Below are 12,489 nucleotides of genomic sequence, written 5' to 3' on the forward strand. Positions count from 1 at the left end.
ATCCGGCCCTGAGGGCCGCACGTTTGACACCTGTCGTTTCAGGTGACACACAGTGATATCTTTTGTTCTCTGATATCTCATTTAACGTCGGCCGTGTTTTCTATAATCGGTTTCTTTAATTGCCCCGCCGTCTTACACCAGCATTTATGTTTAGTAATCCTAATGCGAGCCAGTTTTATTTTCGTCAGCGACGGCGAGTGATTAAGTACGATTTTCCTCCCTGCGCGGATCATTTATGCTACATTTAGACTCGATAATGAAATATTTAATAGTTCCTTATCAATGCGCTGCAGCACGGGCGAGCACAGCGGGGGTTTACCCAAAGCAGGACTAGCATCCATAATGTTTATCCATTTCTTGCGCCTTTGATGCGCTCGCCGGTTGTTCTTGGCGAGGTGGAGGCAGAAGACGCCTCCTCCCTCCGTGCTAATGAATGTGCGGGGGTGCCAATTAGGTGGCGTTCAATAAGAACTACCTCATTAGTAGTTTAGGGAAGAAAAAACTTTCGCTACATATTAATAAACAAGCCCTTGTAATGCGGGTCAAGAGCATGGCGCTTTATTTTTATTATTATTATATTGTATAGTGGGCCTTTTTTTAGTTTTATCTTGGGGTTTGTGGACTGTACTATGAACAGGCTTCTTCTTACTTTTACCATTTACATGCTAGGATAACAAAAACAAAAAACAGCTTTGCGAAAAGTAAGATGAAATCAGATAGGCGCAGTTGAAAATAAAGCTAGGGGCTTTTTTTTAATTAACTCTGTTGGGTGTTGTTCACACATACTTAAAGGTAGTGTCCGTAACTTCAAAATGTTCTACTTGCTGACGCCATCTTCTGGCTGAAATCATCATCGCAGCCTCTGTTTAGATGCTTGTATGCCGTGTGCAAAGATGCGCTCAAAAAAAATGTTATTTTTTTCCATCTTTTGGGGGGTGTAGGTTGGCATTTGAATTTACAGACGCTTCCCTACTTACGAACATTCGAGTTACGAACTATGGTACATACGAACATTTTTTTCGGGATGTTGAAAATATCCGGACATTGATGTGAGTTAGATTTTGTATTGCTTCTTTCTGCCACGTGGCCCTGTAATTCGGCTTCTACTTCCTGGTTTATGTGTAATCATAACAACGTGTACTGTATCGCTAGAACTTTGATGTTTTTATTGTTTAATCTCTCCTGCATCCATTCAATATGGTTGGTGTAAAGTTTAAATAGGCGAGCCGTTTCTTTAGAAACAACTAGAATAGAATAGAATAGAATAGAATATGCCTAGTGGAATAAGTGGACTGTAGCATTTTTGGGGCAAGAAACTAGTGGAATAAGAAAGCATGATGTGGTTGAGAAAATGGTCGGAACGCTTTTTTTCGGCCACTTTTTACTACGGAGGAGGACCTCTTCCGAAAGTAAGTTAAACTGAATTTATTTAACTTTACAGAGCATATTATTTTATGAAATGTTCATTTTTTTTTAGTACAAAACAATACAGGTTACTTATAAAAGCCTTAAACATACTTATACAAACCTTAAACATACAAAATATGGCGTACGAACAAATTCAACTTACGAACGATCGCCCGGAACCTATGTCGTTCGTAAATAGGGCAGCGTCTGTTTTTGAAACATAGGGTTCCTGCGGATCCTTGAAAAGTCTTAAAAAGTATTTATTTCATTATAAAGACGAAATAAGGCCTAAATTGGTATTAAAATGCAAATCCAATTTTCAAAAGTCTCAATGTGAATACACGTTTGAACTCAAAAGACTTTTATCAAATGTCTTTTTTTATAATTCACCCATTTACTTATGTGGCAACATGGCGTGACCACAATAACGATTAAAACAAAATAGTGATGTGGTTTCAGTCGGACCTTTCAGACGCATGTCTTAGGTCTACTCACAATATACACAGCAACTTCTGACAGAGACGTTTACTTTGGACCATCCCCGGAAAGTGAGCATTTAATGAGAAGTGGCAGTCCGACTAATGTTTTTCACCTAGGCTAAAAGCTGTTCCACGCAGGAAATCCTTGAGTTTTTTTGTTTCATGGGTTTAATTTTTTTTTTTTGGTCAACTTAGTCTTGAATTTGATTTCAAAGGGCATTTAAAAAGTCTTAAGTCTTTGGTTGAACTTGCCTTAAGCTGCAGGAGCCCTGGAAACAGCCGTTTTCTTACATTCACCATTTTCATCTTACAAAAAAATAAAATCAATTAATTAGGGCAGCACGGCGGCGCAGTGGTTAGCGCTTGTGCGGCACAGTTCATGTCATGGGAACCTGTCGTGGGTTCAAATCCAGCTCCAGACTTCCTGTGCGGAGTTTGTATGTTCTCCCCGTGCTTGCGTGGGTTTCCTCCGGGCACTCCGGTTTCCTCCCACATTCCAAAAACATGCATTTCAGGTGAATTGGCCGGTCTAAATTGTCCCTAGGTGTGAATGAGCGAATGAGTTGTCTGTCCCTGTGTGCCCTGCGATTGGCTGGCAACCAGTTCAGGGTGTCCCCTGCCCACTGCCCGGAGATGGCTGGGATGGGCTCCAGCCCCCCCGCGACCCTAACAAGGATAAGCGGTACGGCTAATGAGATGAGATGAGAATTAAAAATAAAAGTATAACTCAATTATTCTGTATGTCACGGTTGACATGGCGCCCAATTGGCCCCGCCCGTGTGGCGCCAGCTGCGGCTCATTGGCAGATTGGCTTTTCGTCTATTTAAGCCCTTCTCACTCTTCCTTTGTCAGTCTGTCAACGAACCTCTGCCCGCAAGACATGGGTTCTGACTCGGTCCTGTTTTCCTGTTGGTATTTCTTTTATGGTATTGTTCCCGTTTATTTTGTCCTGTTTAACATCGGTTTCCAGTTTCGTTCCCGTCTATTTTTGTCCTTTTTGATTTCGATATTCTGTTTCATTATCAATCCTGTCTGTCCCGTCCTGTCTGGTATCGACCCCATCTGTCCGATATCTGCTCGGGCATTTGGTATCGATCTCGTCAGTCTCTGGCTTCCTGTCTTTCCACACCAGACCGCTGCCTAACGTGACTCCCTGTTTTCCGTAAAATAAAAGGCTTATGTGAGTAACGTCACGCGTTTGGGTCCTGATCCAGTTCTGGTTCATGACACTGTAGCCTTTTTTCTTTGTGCAGCTATCAGTTTGACAACCTTAGTTGATGCACTTTTTCAGCTTGTGCCGTTCCTTTAGTTTTGTATTATTTTTATTTTGTTTTTGCCGGGCTTTTTTGGGAACGTCTTTCACGTTTCATTTTGTGCAGGATTTATTGAGCAGCGCACCGAGCCCCAATGTGATTAAAACGGAAGCAGCACAATAACACGGCGTGAAATAAAGGCGGCCGCGCAGCAGCTCACGGCTCTCGGGACGCCGTACATTGAATTTATGACGCCATTACGGCCGAGTGACCTTCATCAGACGTTTCATTTCATAAATAAGAAGTGGAGGAGGCTGTTTAGGGCCACTCCTCAAGTAGATTATCACTGCCGATTTTAAGAAGGATGAAAGAAGGAGCGGCGAAAGCCCATTTGGTGATTAACAAAGAAATCCTGCACTTGAGTTTATTAGGGTAGAAAAATTATGTTCTTTCTCAATCCATTGAAAAAATGTGTTAACCTAGTTTTATTATATTTGAGCTTTTTGGGTAAAATACAAAAAATCTAAATCTGTAAATGGCTCAATGTTATATTTTTAAAGTTTTTTTTTTTTTTGTAACTAATATTATCAGAAAAATATGAGCCGAACAGATATAAGCGTCAAGTTACATGGACTACCGCCTAAATATATGATTTAGCTAATTTTTTAGGAACTATTTTTATCTTATTTTATTGACTTTTTAATTGAGTATTTGTGGTTTTAAAAAAATAAACAAATAAATAAAAAGAAAAGTAAAAAATATTATTATTTTTACTTTTTTTTCTTAAAAAAAATGAGTAATACAAAATTCTCTTGATATGACGGATGGCAGATCATTTGCACATTTTTATTTACCCTCTCAGCCTTTTGCGACATGGAATGGCGAGTGTTACTTTTATTGTTAAAGGGGCAATGTGTATAACAGCAGTGTCTGAAATAATGTCTCCCCAGACGCCCGGGGCCTGCATCTTTTACGCCGGGCATATTACTTACAAAACGTCTCTGCCCGGGTGGCCGACAACTATTTCATGAAAAAATAAAATAAATAAATCAAACCGGAAGATTTTTTTCATATCAAACGTTTGCTTTATTCCGATTTCAAAATCTTCATTCGGTTTGGAAATTTCGGAATTTCGGTTCGTTTGGCAATTTGCAGAGTCGGCAGCCGATCAGAAGCCTGCATCAAAAAATTTTGTGCATTCGGACTTTCCCGAGCGTTATAAAGTCGTGCATTTGCATATCGTTTTCCAAAGTACACGCACAAAGAACACAGGAAAACGGAGAAGTGGTTAGGAATCAGGGCAAAACCTCAGCCCCAGAAGAAATATTCAAAAGAAGCTAACAAAATTGATGACGCTACAAAACTTAAACATACATTAAAAGCATCGTGGAGAGAGGAGTTCGTGTGGCTTGTAGCAGACGACGCAACGCAAACATTGCATGAATGAAGATGGGTAAATGCAGTTACATACTGATGGCAGATGGAAAACAACGATGTCATCTAGCATAGAATAGAATAGAATAGAATATACCTTTATTGTCATTGTTACAAAATGGGTTAACATATTGTGACAACGAAATTGGGCATGACACTCCAGTTTTACACATTCACAGTGAGGTATGAGCCAGGAAGATGCAATCATTGTTATAGATTTATAATAAACTTAATTTTAAAGTGTTCTTTTATATATTCTAAATATCAATCCTTAATACTTTGCAACAATGTTTTGTTTTTTTGCGATTAGTCGTCTTATTGTGTTTCAAGTTGTGAAAAATGGAGCAGGCCACTTTTCAGAGTTGTCTGCCCTGGTGTCCGGTAACTATTTGTCATGAGTTTCAGACACTGATAACAGATAAACAAATAGGAAGAAAACGGTGCGATTCAGCCACTACTAGTCTCCATATTTTGTATTCTTTCTTGTTCTGTGTAGCATTTGTTTTTAGTTGTACTACACCAGTTGTCTTTAAACTTTTGCAAGCTGATAGCTACTTTTTTGTTTGCTAATTAGCGCAAAGGCACCCAGTTTGATATACATTTCCAGATGGCTTGTTAAATAGCTAAAATTGTAAATTGAATGGTAGCCAGGTAAAAAACTAAAAGGGAGCTAGCTAAAACAGTAAACAGCCATCTAAATCAATGAGTAGAAAGCTAAAAACACAGCTATAAAGCTACAAAGAAGGACAGAATTTAGCTTGACAACTAGCAAAAAAATGGAAAATGTTGGCTATGTAGCATGCAAAACATGTTAAAAGCTGGCTAAATTGCTTACTAAATAGCTAAGAAGATCATCAGATCATCATCAAATGAACAATTTTTGCTCATTCGCTTTATAAAACCCATAATATGGAATTTAGTTTGTTCTGTTTCCTGTAAAAAAAAATCAATACAACTGTATAAATAAATGTGTTTAATACACAAATACATTCTCATTTTTCTCTCTTCATTAATTGCTTAAAAATAATTATCAATACTTAAAGGATTTTTTTGTCCATTAAGCTCATGAACTGGGATGTATTTATTTAAATTTTATAAATCACATTTTTTTAATATATATATATATATATATAATGTGTTCTTACTATGGTATGATGGAGTTCATTTTTTAAAATAGGGATAAATAGAATTAGTCAACTAATAGAAGTATACTTTTATTAGAAATTGACAAGGACCTAGAACTGGTGAGCTATTTTCAGAACAGGTCCGCGGCACCTCAACTGTCACGGAGCACCCTGGTGCCCGAGGGCACCACGTTGGAGACCTCTGCACTACACAATACATTGCTATCTAGTGTTCGAATATCCCAGTGTCTCTTTAAATACAGTATTACCTATTTTCACAGTTAATTTATTTTGTAACCACCCGTATTAAGTGCATTTCCATAAAGTAGGAGCTATATGTACAATTGCGTAACACTAACAATATTTTTACCTACTGTGCAAATGCAGTTTCCCCTCATCTGAGATATTCTTATACCACAAAGCACTGTGGGACTTGATGGACAGAGACATATAATGCACATAAATTTAAAAGCCTCTTGTGTATGGGTTTATTTCTCCAAGACATTTACATTTCATTTCTTGCCCCAAAAATGCTACAGTACATATATAGTGGATGCCACAGTTGTATCCATCCATCCATACGTAGTGTAAGTGCAATGCTTCTGAAAAGCCATGTACAGCACACTTTGTAAATAGACAGGGTATACACAGCAATTGAGGGCCCTTTTGAAGCGAGAACAAACAAGCATGGCACGTTCAACCCTGACCCTGTTTTTGGTGAGTGACATGATTAAAATGATCCTTTGATTAATGTCAAAAATTAAAACAGAAAACGTCTAATTACGGACGGCGTTCATGCTTACCTTTTTGATTGGATTGCACGCAAACAAGTAGTGTCGCGCCTTCATAAAATCCCCAAAAGGGTTAAACTTACCTCGACATTTCGTCATTACCGACAGAAAGTATACGACTGTAACAAAATACAATTATAGATCTACAAATAACGCACAGCACATATTTGCAGTTAAATGAATGGTTTTATTATCTTTATACAAATGTAAAACAAAATTGGAGGGCTTCTTTCAGTGTAAAAAGCAATTTAGAGAGCAGACGGCTAGCTGCGTGCTAGCATCGAGGGTCCTCGGATGGAGACAGATCCCCACGATGATTGAAATAACCTGGCGTTGGCAAAATACAGGTTTGGCAGCGGTGACATAGTAAAGTCATTAGCCTAGCTGTTAGCAGCAGGCTGGAACAGCAGCACAACTGTTGCCCTCTCCTAATCGCTGCCTGAGTAGCTTCTGGAACCCGATAATAATACCACGAAGCAACCACTGGTGAACACAATTTAGGTGCGCTCTTCTGACTCTCCTAAGAGTCTGATTTAATTGATGAATTTATTTTCAATGTAATGAGCTAAAAGCTAGTGGTCGCTTCCCAGTTTATTTTTCAATTCGGAGTTGTAGATTGACTGACAGCATTCAGCAGCCTATCACAGTCATGCAGACAGACAGGGACCCCCACCCCACACAGAGCGCCCTCCCTAATGTCTCCCTCTGTCATGATTACTGTTCCGTTGGCGCCACTGGCCGCGGACGCTGATTGGCTGCTTCCCCGCTTTCCTGAAAACACTTGTCGGATCGTTTGTGAACCTACGCTACACGCTAGGCAAACCTTTGTGAATCCTGACCCTATCCTGCCCTGTTCTCCGTCTGATTCCCGTTGCCGACCTTTTTCTGAACCCGTTTACGTTTTTGCTCCTCCGCCCCGGACAGCTACTTGTCTTTTCCTCGCTCTCGACTTTGCCTTCGCTCGACACGGAAGTGCTACTTCCGCGTTCCCAGCGATTTGCTACCCGTGACCGACAATCCCCGGATCGTGGGTGCAAGTCCTTTCCACCTTCTAAATAAGACCGAGTAAAACGAATGCAATTGGGTCCCGTCTCCGTTCCTGGTTCGTGACACCCTCGCTTTTTGCTGTCTATCAAAACCACAATGTACGACATGTTGATATCAATGACAATAAAAAAATTATGATCCAGCAATAACAAAGTGCGAAGTAGCGAGGTTCTCTGTAAATCATTGAGATCGACTACAGCTTCCAGCACACGGTCAGATATCTCCACGTTGTTTTTTATCCTCCTGCATTCAGGGGCGGATTTTCGACTCAATAAAAATAATCCTGCGGCGTATTGGAGGGATAATATCAGCCTTCTAACGCACGTATTATTCATCGGCATGCACCTTGACCTTGCGCAGACAATAGCACTCTGATTAAAGCGACAGATAACCCGCCTTGCTCTGCGTCACCCCCAGCAGATGTCCCTCTCTAATTTTACCCATTTCCTCTACACACCTCCAATGTACACCTTTAGAATGCAAAACAACGTCGAAACATAATGGATTCATTTACTCCCCCGGAAAGCGATACCTTGAACAGGTGATGTCAATATTATGCATATTAGAATTCATATAAAAGGGGCGAGGCTATTGAATTATTTTTTTCCTTCACGCTTTTCATTTGAAGACACGAACAAAGCATCCAACCTTTATGAGGGATAATTACAGAAAATTGCACCCATTATTCCAAAAGGATATTACTGTGGTACAACTTGTAGTTGTGGCTGATTTAATTTGGAGTCTCTTTCAAGGCCCCTTTGAAAGTAATATCGCTGCAATTTGAATAGATAATAAATTTCTGGTTGTGTCCGTCTCGTTCCTCCTTTTTGCATGTAAATGTCGGTGGATGCGGGGAGGGGAGAGTGGCGTTGACCACGGCAAACGAGATCGTTTTAGTTTCAGTTTTGTTTGGGGAAGAGCTACTGTTGAAGTGACTGAATTGGATTTTCTGTTATGGTTTTCTATAGTGTTGCTTTTCGGAGTGTGGTGGTAATAACACTAGTTCTTTTTCAATCAAATACGGGTTGTGTTTAATCTACAAACCGATCCAAAATTGAAAACAGCCAATATTTCCAATAAACGGGTGACATTAAAGGACACACATATTCTATAATAAAATCAAAGTACGTTTTGTACAAAGTCAAGTCATGCTTGTTTGGAAAACCCCTAATAGCAATGAATAACAAAAACATCCCAAAAACATGCATATCAGGTTTATTGGCCAGTCCATTGGTGTGAATGAGTGAGTGAGTTGTCCGTGTCTGGGTGCCCTGCGACTGGCTGTCAACCAGTTCAGGGTGTCCACTGCCAGAATACAGCTGGGATGCGCTCCAGCACCCCCACGACCCTACTGAGGATAAGCGGTGCAGATAATGAATGAATAAATGAATGAACAGTCTCTTTTCTTACTATTCTTTTTCTGTGACAAAACATTAATTCTTAACTGTTACTAGACACAAATATTAGGGTTCAAAATACTATTCCAAGAACCTTCTTTTATTAATTTTATTTTATTTATACTCAGCAGTGTAAACTGACCCAGAAACATTTTTTATGTCCACTAACATCCCCTCCATCCATGCCAAACTACACCCTTGATAAATTACCATCACTTTTATGCTCATCTCATCTCATCAGCTACACCGCTTATCCTCATTAGGGTCGCGGGGGGGGGGGGTCCCTGGAGCCCATCCCAGCCATCTCCGGGCAGTGGGCAGGGGACACCCTGAAATGGTTGCCAGCCAATCGCAGGGCACACAGGGACAGACAAATCATTCGCTCATTCACACCTAGGGACAATTTGGACCGGTCAATTCACCTGAAATGCATGTTTTTGGAACGTGGGAGGAAACCGGAGTGCCCGGAGGAAACCGGAGTGCCCGGAGGAAACCCACGCAAGCACGGGGAGAACATATAAACTCCGCACAGGAAGTCTGGAGCTGGATTTGAACACACGACAGGTTCTCATGACATGAACTGTGCCACACAAGCGCTAACCACTGCGCCGCTGTGCTGCCCCACTTTTATGCTATTATATCAAAATAAATTGTGATACACAGGAATTTATTCCAAATAGCTCCTTTTTTTGGACTAACCACTCCAGGTCTGGAATAAAAAGTAGTATAAAGCATCCCTACTGCTTCACTTTTGTGCTGTATCGGTTGTCATAACATTGACCAATGCCTGTATCATGTACCCTTTATTTTGAACACAAACTAAAGTATAGAAATGAGAGAAATATGCTAAATGACCATCTAGTTTATGAAGTTTTTCAAATTAAATTGTGATTTACAGGATCTGAAAAAAGTAGTGGAAAATCTTCCTACTATTTTCACTTATGTGCCTCAGACCCATTTTTCCATAAGACTTTTCTGGAACTATTCTTTTGTTCCTGTCACTCGCTTCGTTTTTAGACCATATTTTTTATTTTCTTTGTGGGGATTATGCAGACACGGACCAACAGAGAGTAACGGCACTTCCTTGCAAATGTGCGTTTATCTGCAGGGTGCAGGACCTGAAAGAGCTGGGGGAACTTTCCCCGCACTGGGACAACTTACGCAAAGAGGTGATAACGCGATATTCCGCCATCATCAGTTCCTACCAGGAGACGCTGGCCGAAATGGAAAAAATTACCGGTAAGAGCAATTTGTACATTGTTGTTGTCCTCTGCGTCAAACACGGGCACTTGGTGGGCACGAGGGCCGCGTAGCTCAAATCACTTCAAAGGCAGACGAATCACGAGCCCTGTCCTTGGCACCGGAGCGTCCGCTTCTTCCGATGCCTTTGTAGCAGATTTTCTTGCAGCACATGTAAATTAACTTTCGCTGCTCTTATCGTCTTTCGTCCTTGGAAGTCTTGGCGCTGGCATTGAAATGCAGCGCCGTTCCTCAGGCGCAGCGTCGCGGCTTTCGGGCGGGAGTGATCCTCTCGCTAAAGGACCCCTGTGGAGCTTAGCAATTAACTAGTGGGGACATTTTTCCTAGCTGGCTGTGGAACTAATCACTCTTGGAAGCAAAGGTGACGCTTCCTATGCAAAGGCTTTGATGAAAGCTATGGAAGCGTGGCGTTTGTCCACGTCATTACAGGGTTTGTCTCCTTAAAAGCTGTCTGGTGTGTGTTGCTAATTGGCCAATTTTGCTGGTTTCATGATTGGTAAGTTTAAAGTTCAGTAGACGCTCAAAATAAGGAGCTTTGTTAAGAGAACAGGGAACGACCCTACTTCAGATAATAAATTCCTCGCTGTTCTAAAGTCCCTCTTATAAGCCCTTCCTTTTAATTAAATCCACCACGTTACAAAGGCAGATTCGCCCAAACAATTGTAGAAATCAAAGAAAACCAATGTGATCAGCCAATAGTGAAAACGATGTAAACAATTTATGATTTCCTTTGGTGTGGTTTGGTTGGGTACACCCCCGCATGCCCATCCCTCTACAGGCTGTTTTTTGGGTTGGAGTTTGCTTCCCCACATGAAACAGATCACTTGGTTTTCCTGGTTATTGTGGACCAGAACCCCTCGCGAAAAGTGAAAATCAGAAAAGTAGCGTCTCACCTTCATAAAAGCCCCCAATAGGTTAAACTTACTTTGCGTTTACGTCATTACTGACTGAAATTATTCGACTGTAACAAATAACGTTTATAGATTTACAGATAATAACATATAACTGCAGTGGAACGAATGGTTTTGTGGTCAATTTACAAAAACTAAAACAAAATGTAGGGTACTAGCCCAGGAGTGGAGAGCACTCGTCTTGGGATCAAACGGTCGCAGGTTCGATTCCCAGCTCCTCCGTATTATATGTCGAAGTGTCCTTGGGCAAGACACTGAATCCCTAATTCCCCCGATTGCAACCATGCAATAGCCTTGCATTTCTGACGCTGCTATCGATTAGTTAGTGTGTAAAAGGGAAAAGTGTAAAGCACATTGTGAAGCGCTTCGGTAGGTCTTTATTGACTTGAAAAGCGCTGTATAAATGCAAAACATTTCCATTCATTTGTAAGGCTACTTTTAGTGTAAGAAAGCAATTCAGAGAAAAGCATCAGGTGTTCTTGAATGGAGACAGAATGTATCAGTTTCCCACGAGTTGTTGATCCCGGTTATCCGTTTCATGGCTAATGGACCTAGCATTAGCAAGATACAGGGTTCGCAGCGGTGGCTCCAAAGAGTTGATAGCCTAGCTGTTAATAGTAGGCCGGACCAGCAGCACCACTCTTGCCTTCTTCCATTAGCTGCCAAAGTTGTTCTGGAACGTAATTATGTTCCACAAAGCACCCGATACGCTATTCTGACCTTCCTTAGAACCAGATTTAGTTGATGAAATTATTTTCAATGTAACGAACCGCTCAAAGCAAGCAGTCGCGGTCGGAGACGTTGACTGCACATGCCCACCCCGGCTGTTTGACTGACAGTATACCCCAGCCTATCACAGTTGGGCACACAGTCACAACCAACCAACACAGAGCGCCCTCCCCAATCTGTTCCTGCGGTGTGGTGTCTATCAGAACACAATGGACAATCCAATATCAATGACAACAAAAGCAAAATCAATTCAATTCAAAATCCACAAAGAAGTGAACCAGCGATAACCGAAGGACGAAGTAGCGAGGGGTCTCTGTACTGGTTTCCGTGGTTACCTGTAGAAGGACAACATCATGGGGTGGGTTGCAGTGGGGTGAGGTGTTTTGAGCTGTTTTGTGCTGGGCCGTTGGTTTTTCGGTTTGTCCGTTTGTTGGTTTCCTTAACCTAGGGGTGGCCAACCCGGTCCTCATGTGCCGCGTGTCCTGCATGTTTTGGAGGTTTCTCTTGCCCAACTCAGGTGATGCAAATTTAAAGATTGTTAGCAAGCTGAATGGGAGCTTGATAATGACCCAGGTGATTGGACTCACCTGTAATCGAGCAGAGAAACTCCAAAAACATGCAGGACATGCGGCTCTTGAGGACGGTCATACGGGCACC

The 12,489-nt window shown here is 41.3% G+C and overlaps 1 protein-coding gene across 6 annotated transcripts in view; it reads left to right on the plus strand.

Annotated features, from left to right (window-relative positions):
* Nucleotides 1–12,489, plus strand: part of inpp4b (inositol polyphosphate-4-phosphatase type II B) — a 324,645-nt gene that overhangs the window by 238,133 nt on the left and 74,023 nt on the right. For all 6 annotated transcript variants that reach the window (XM_088341789.1, XM_088341788.1, XM_088341790.1 and 3 more), the window contains one exon: nucleotides 10,041–10,171. In XM_088341789.1, the coding sequence (XP_088197915.1) occupies nucleotides 10,041–10,171 (131 nt within the window). The remainder of the gene's footprint in view (nucleotides 1–10,040; nucleotides 10,172–12,489) is intronic.

The sequence above is a fragment of the Urocampus carinirostris genome, chromosome 8 (genome assembly GCF_059441175.1).
Source record: "Urocampus carinirostris isolate Australia breed hairy pipefish chromosome 8, RoL_Ucar_1.0, whole genome shotgun sequence".
Classification (NCBI taxonomy): Eukaryota; Metazoa; Chordata; class Actinopteri; order Syngnathiformes; family Syngnathidae; genus Urocampus; species Urocampus carinirostris.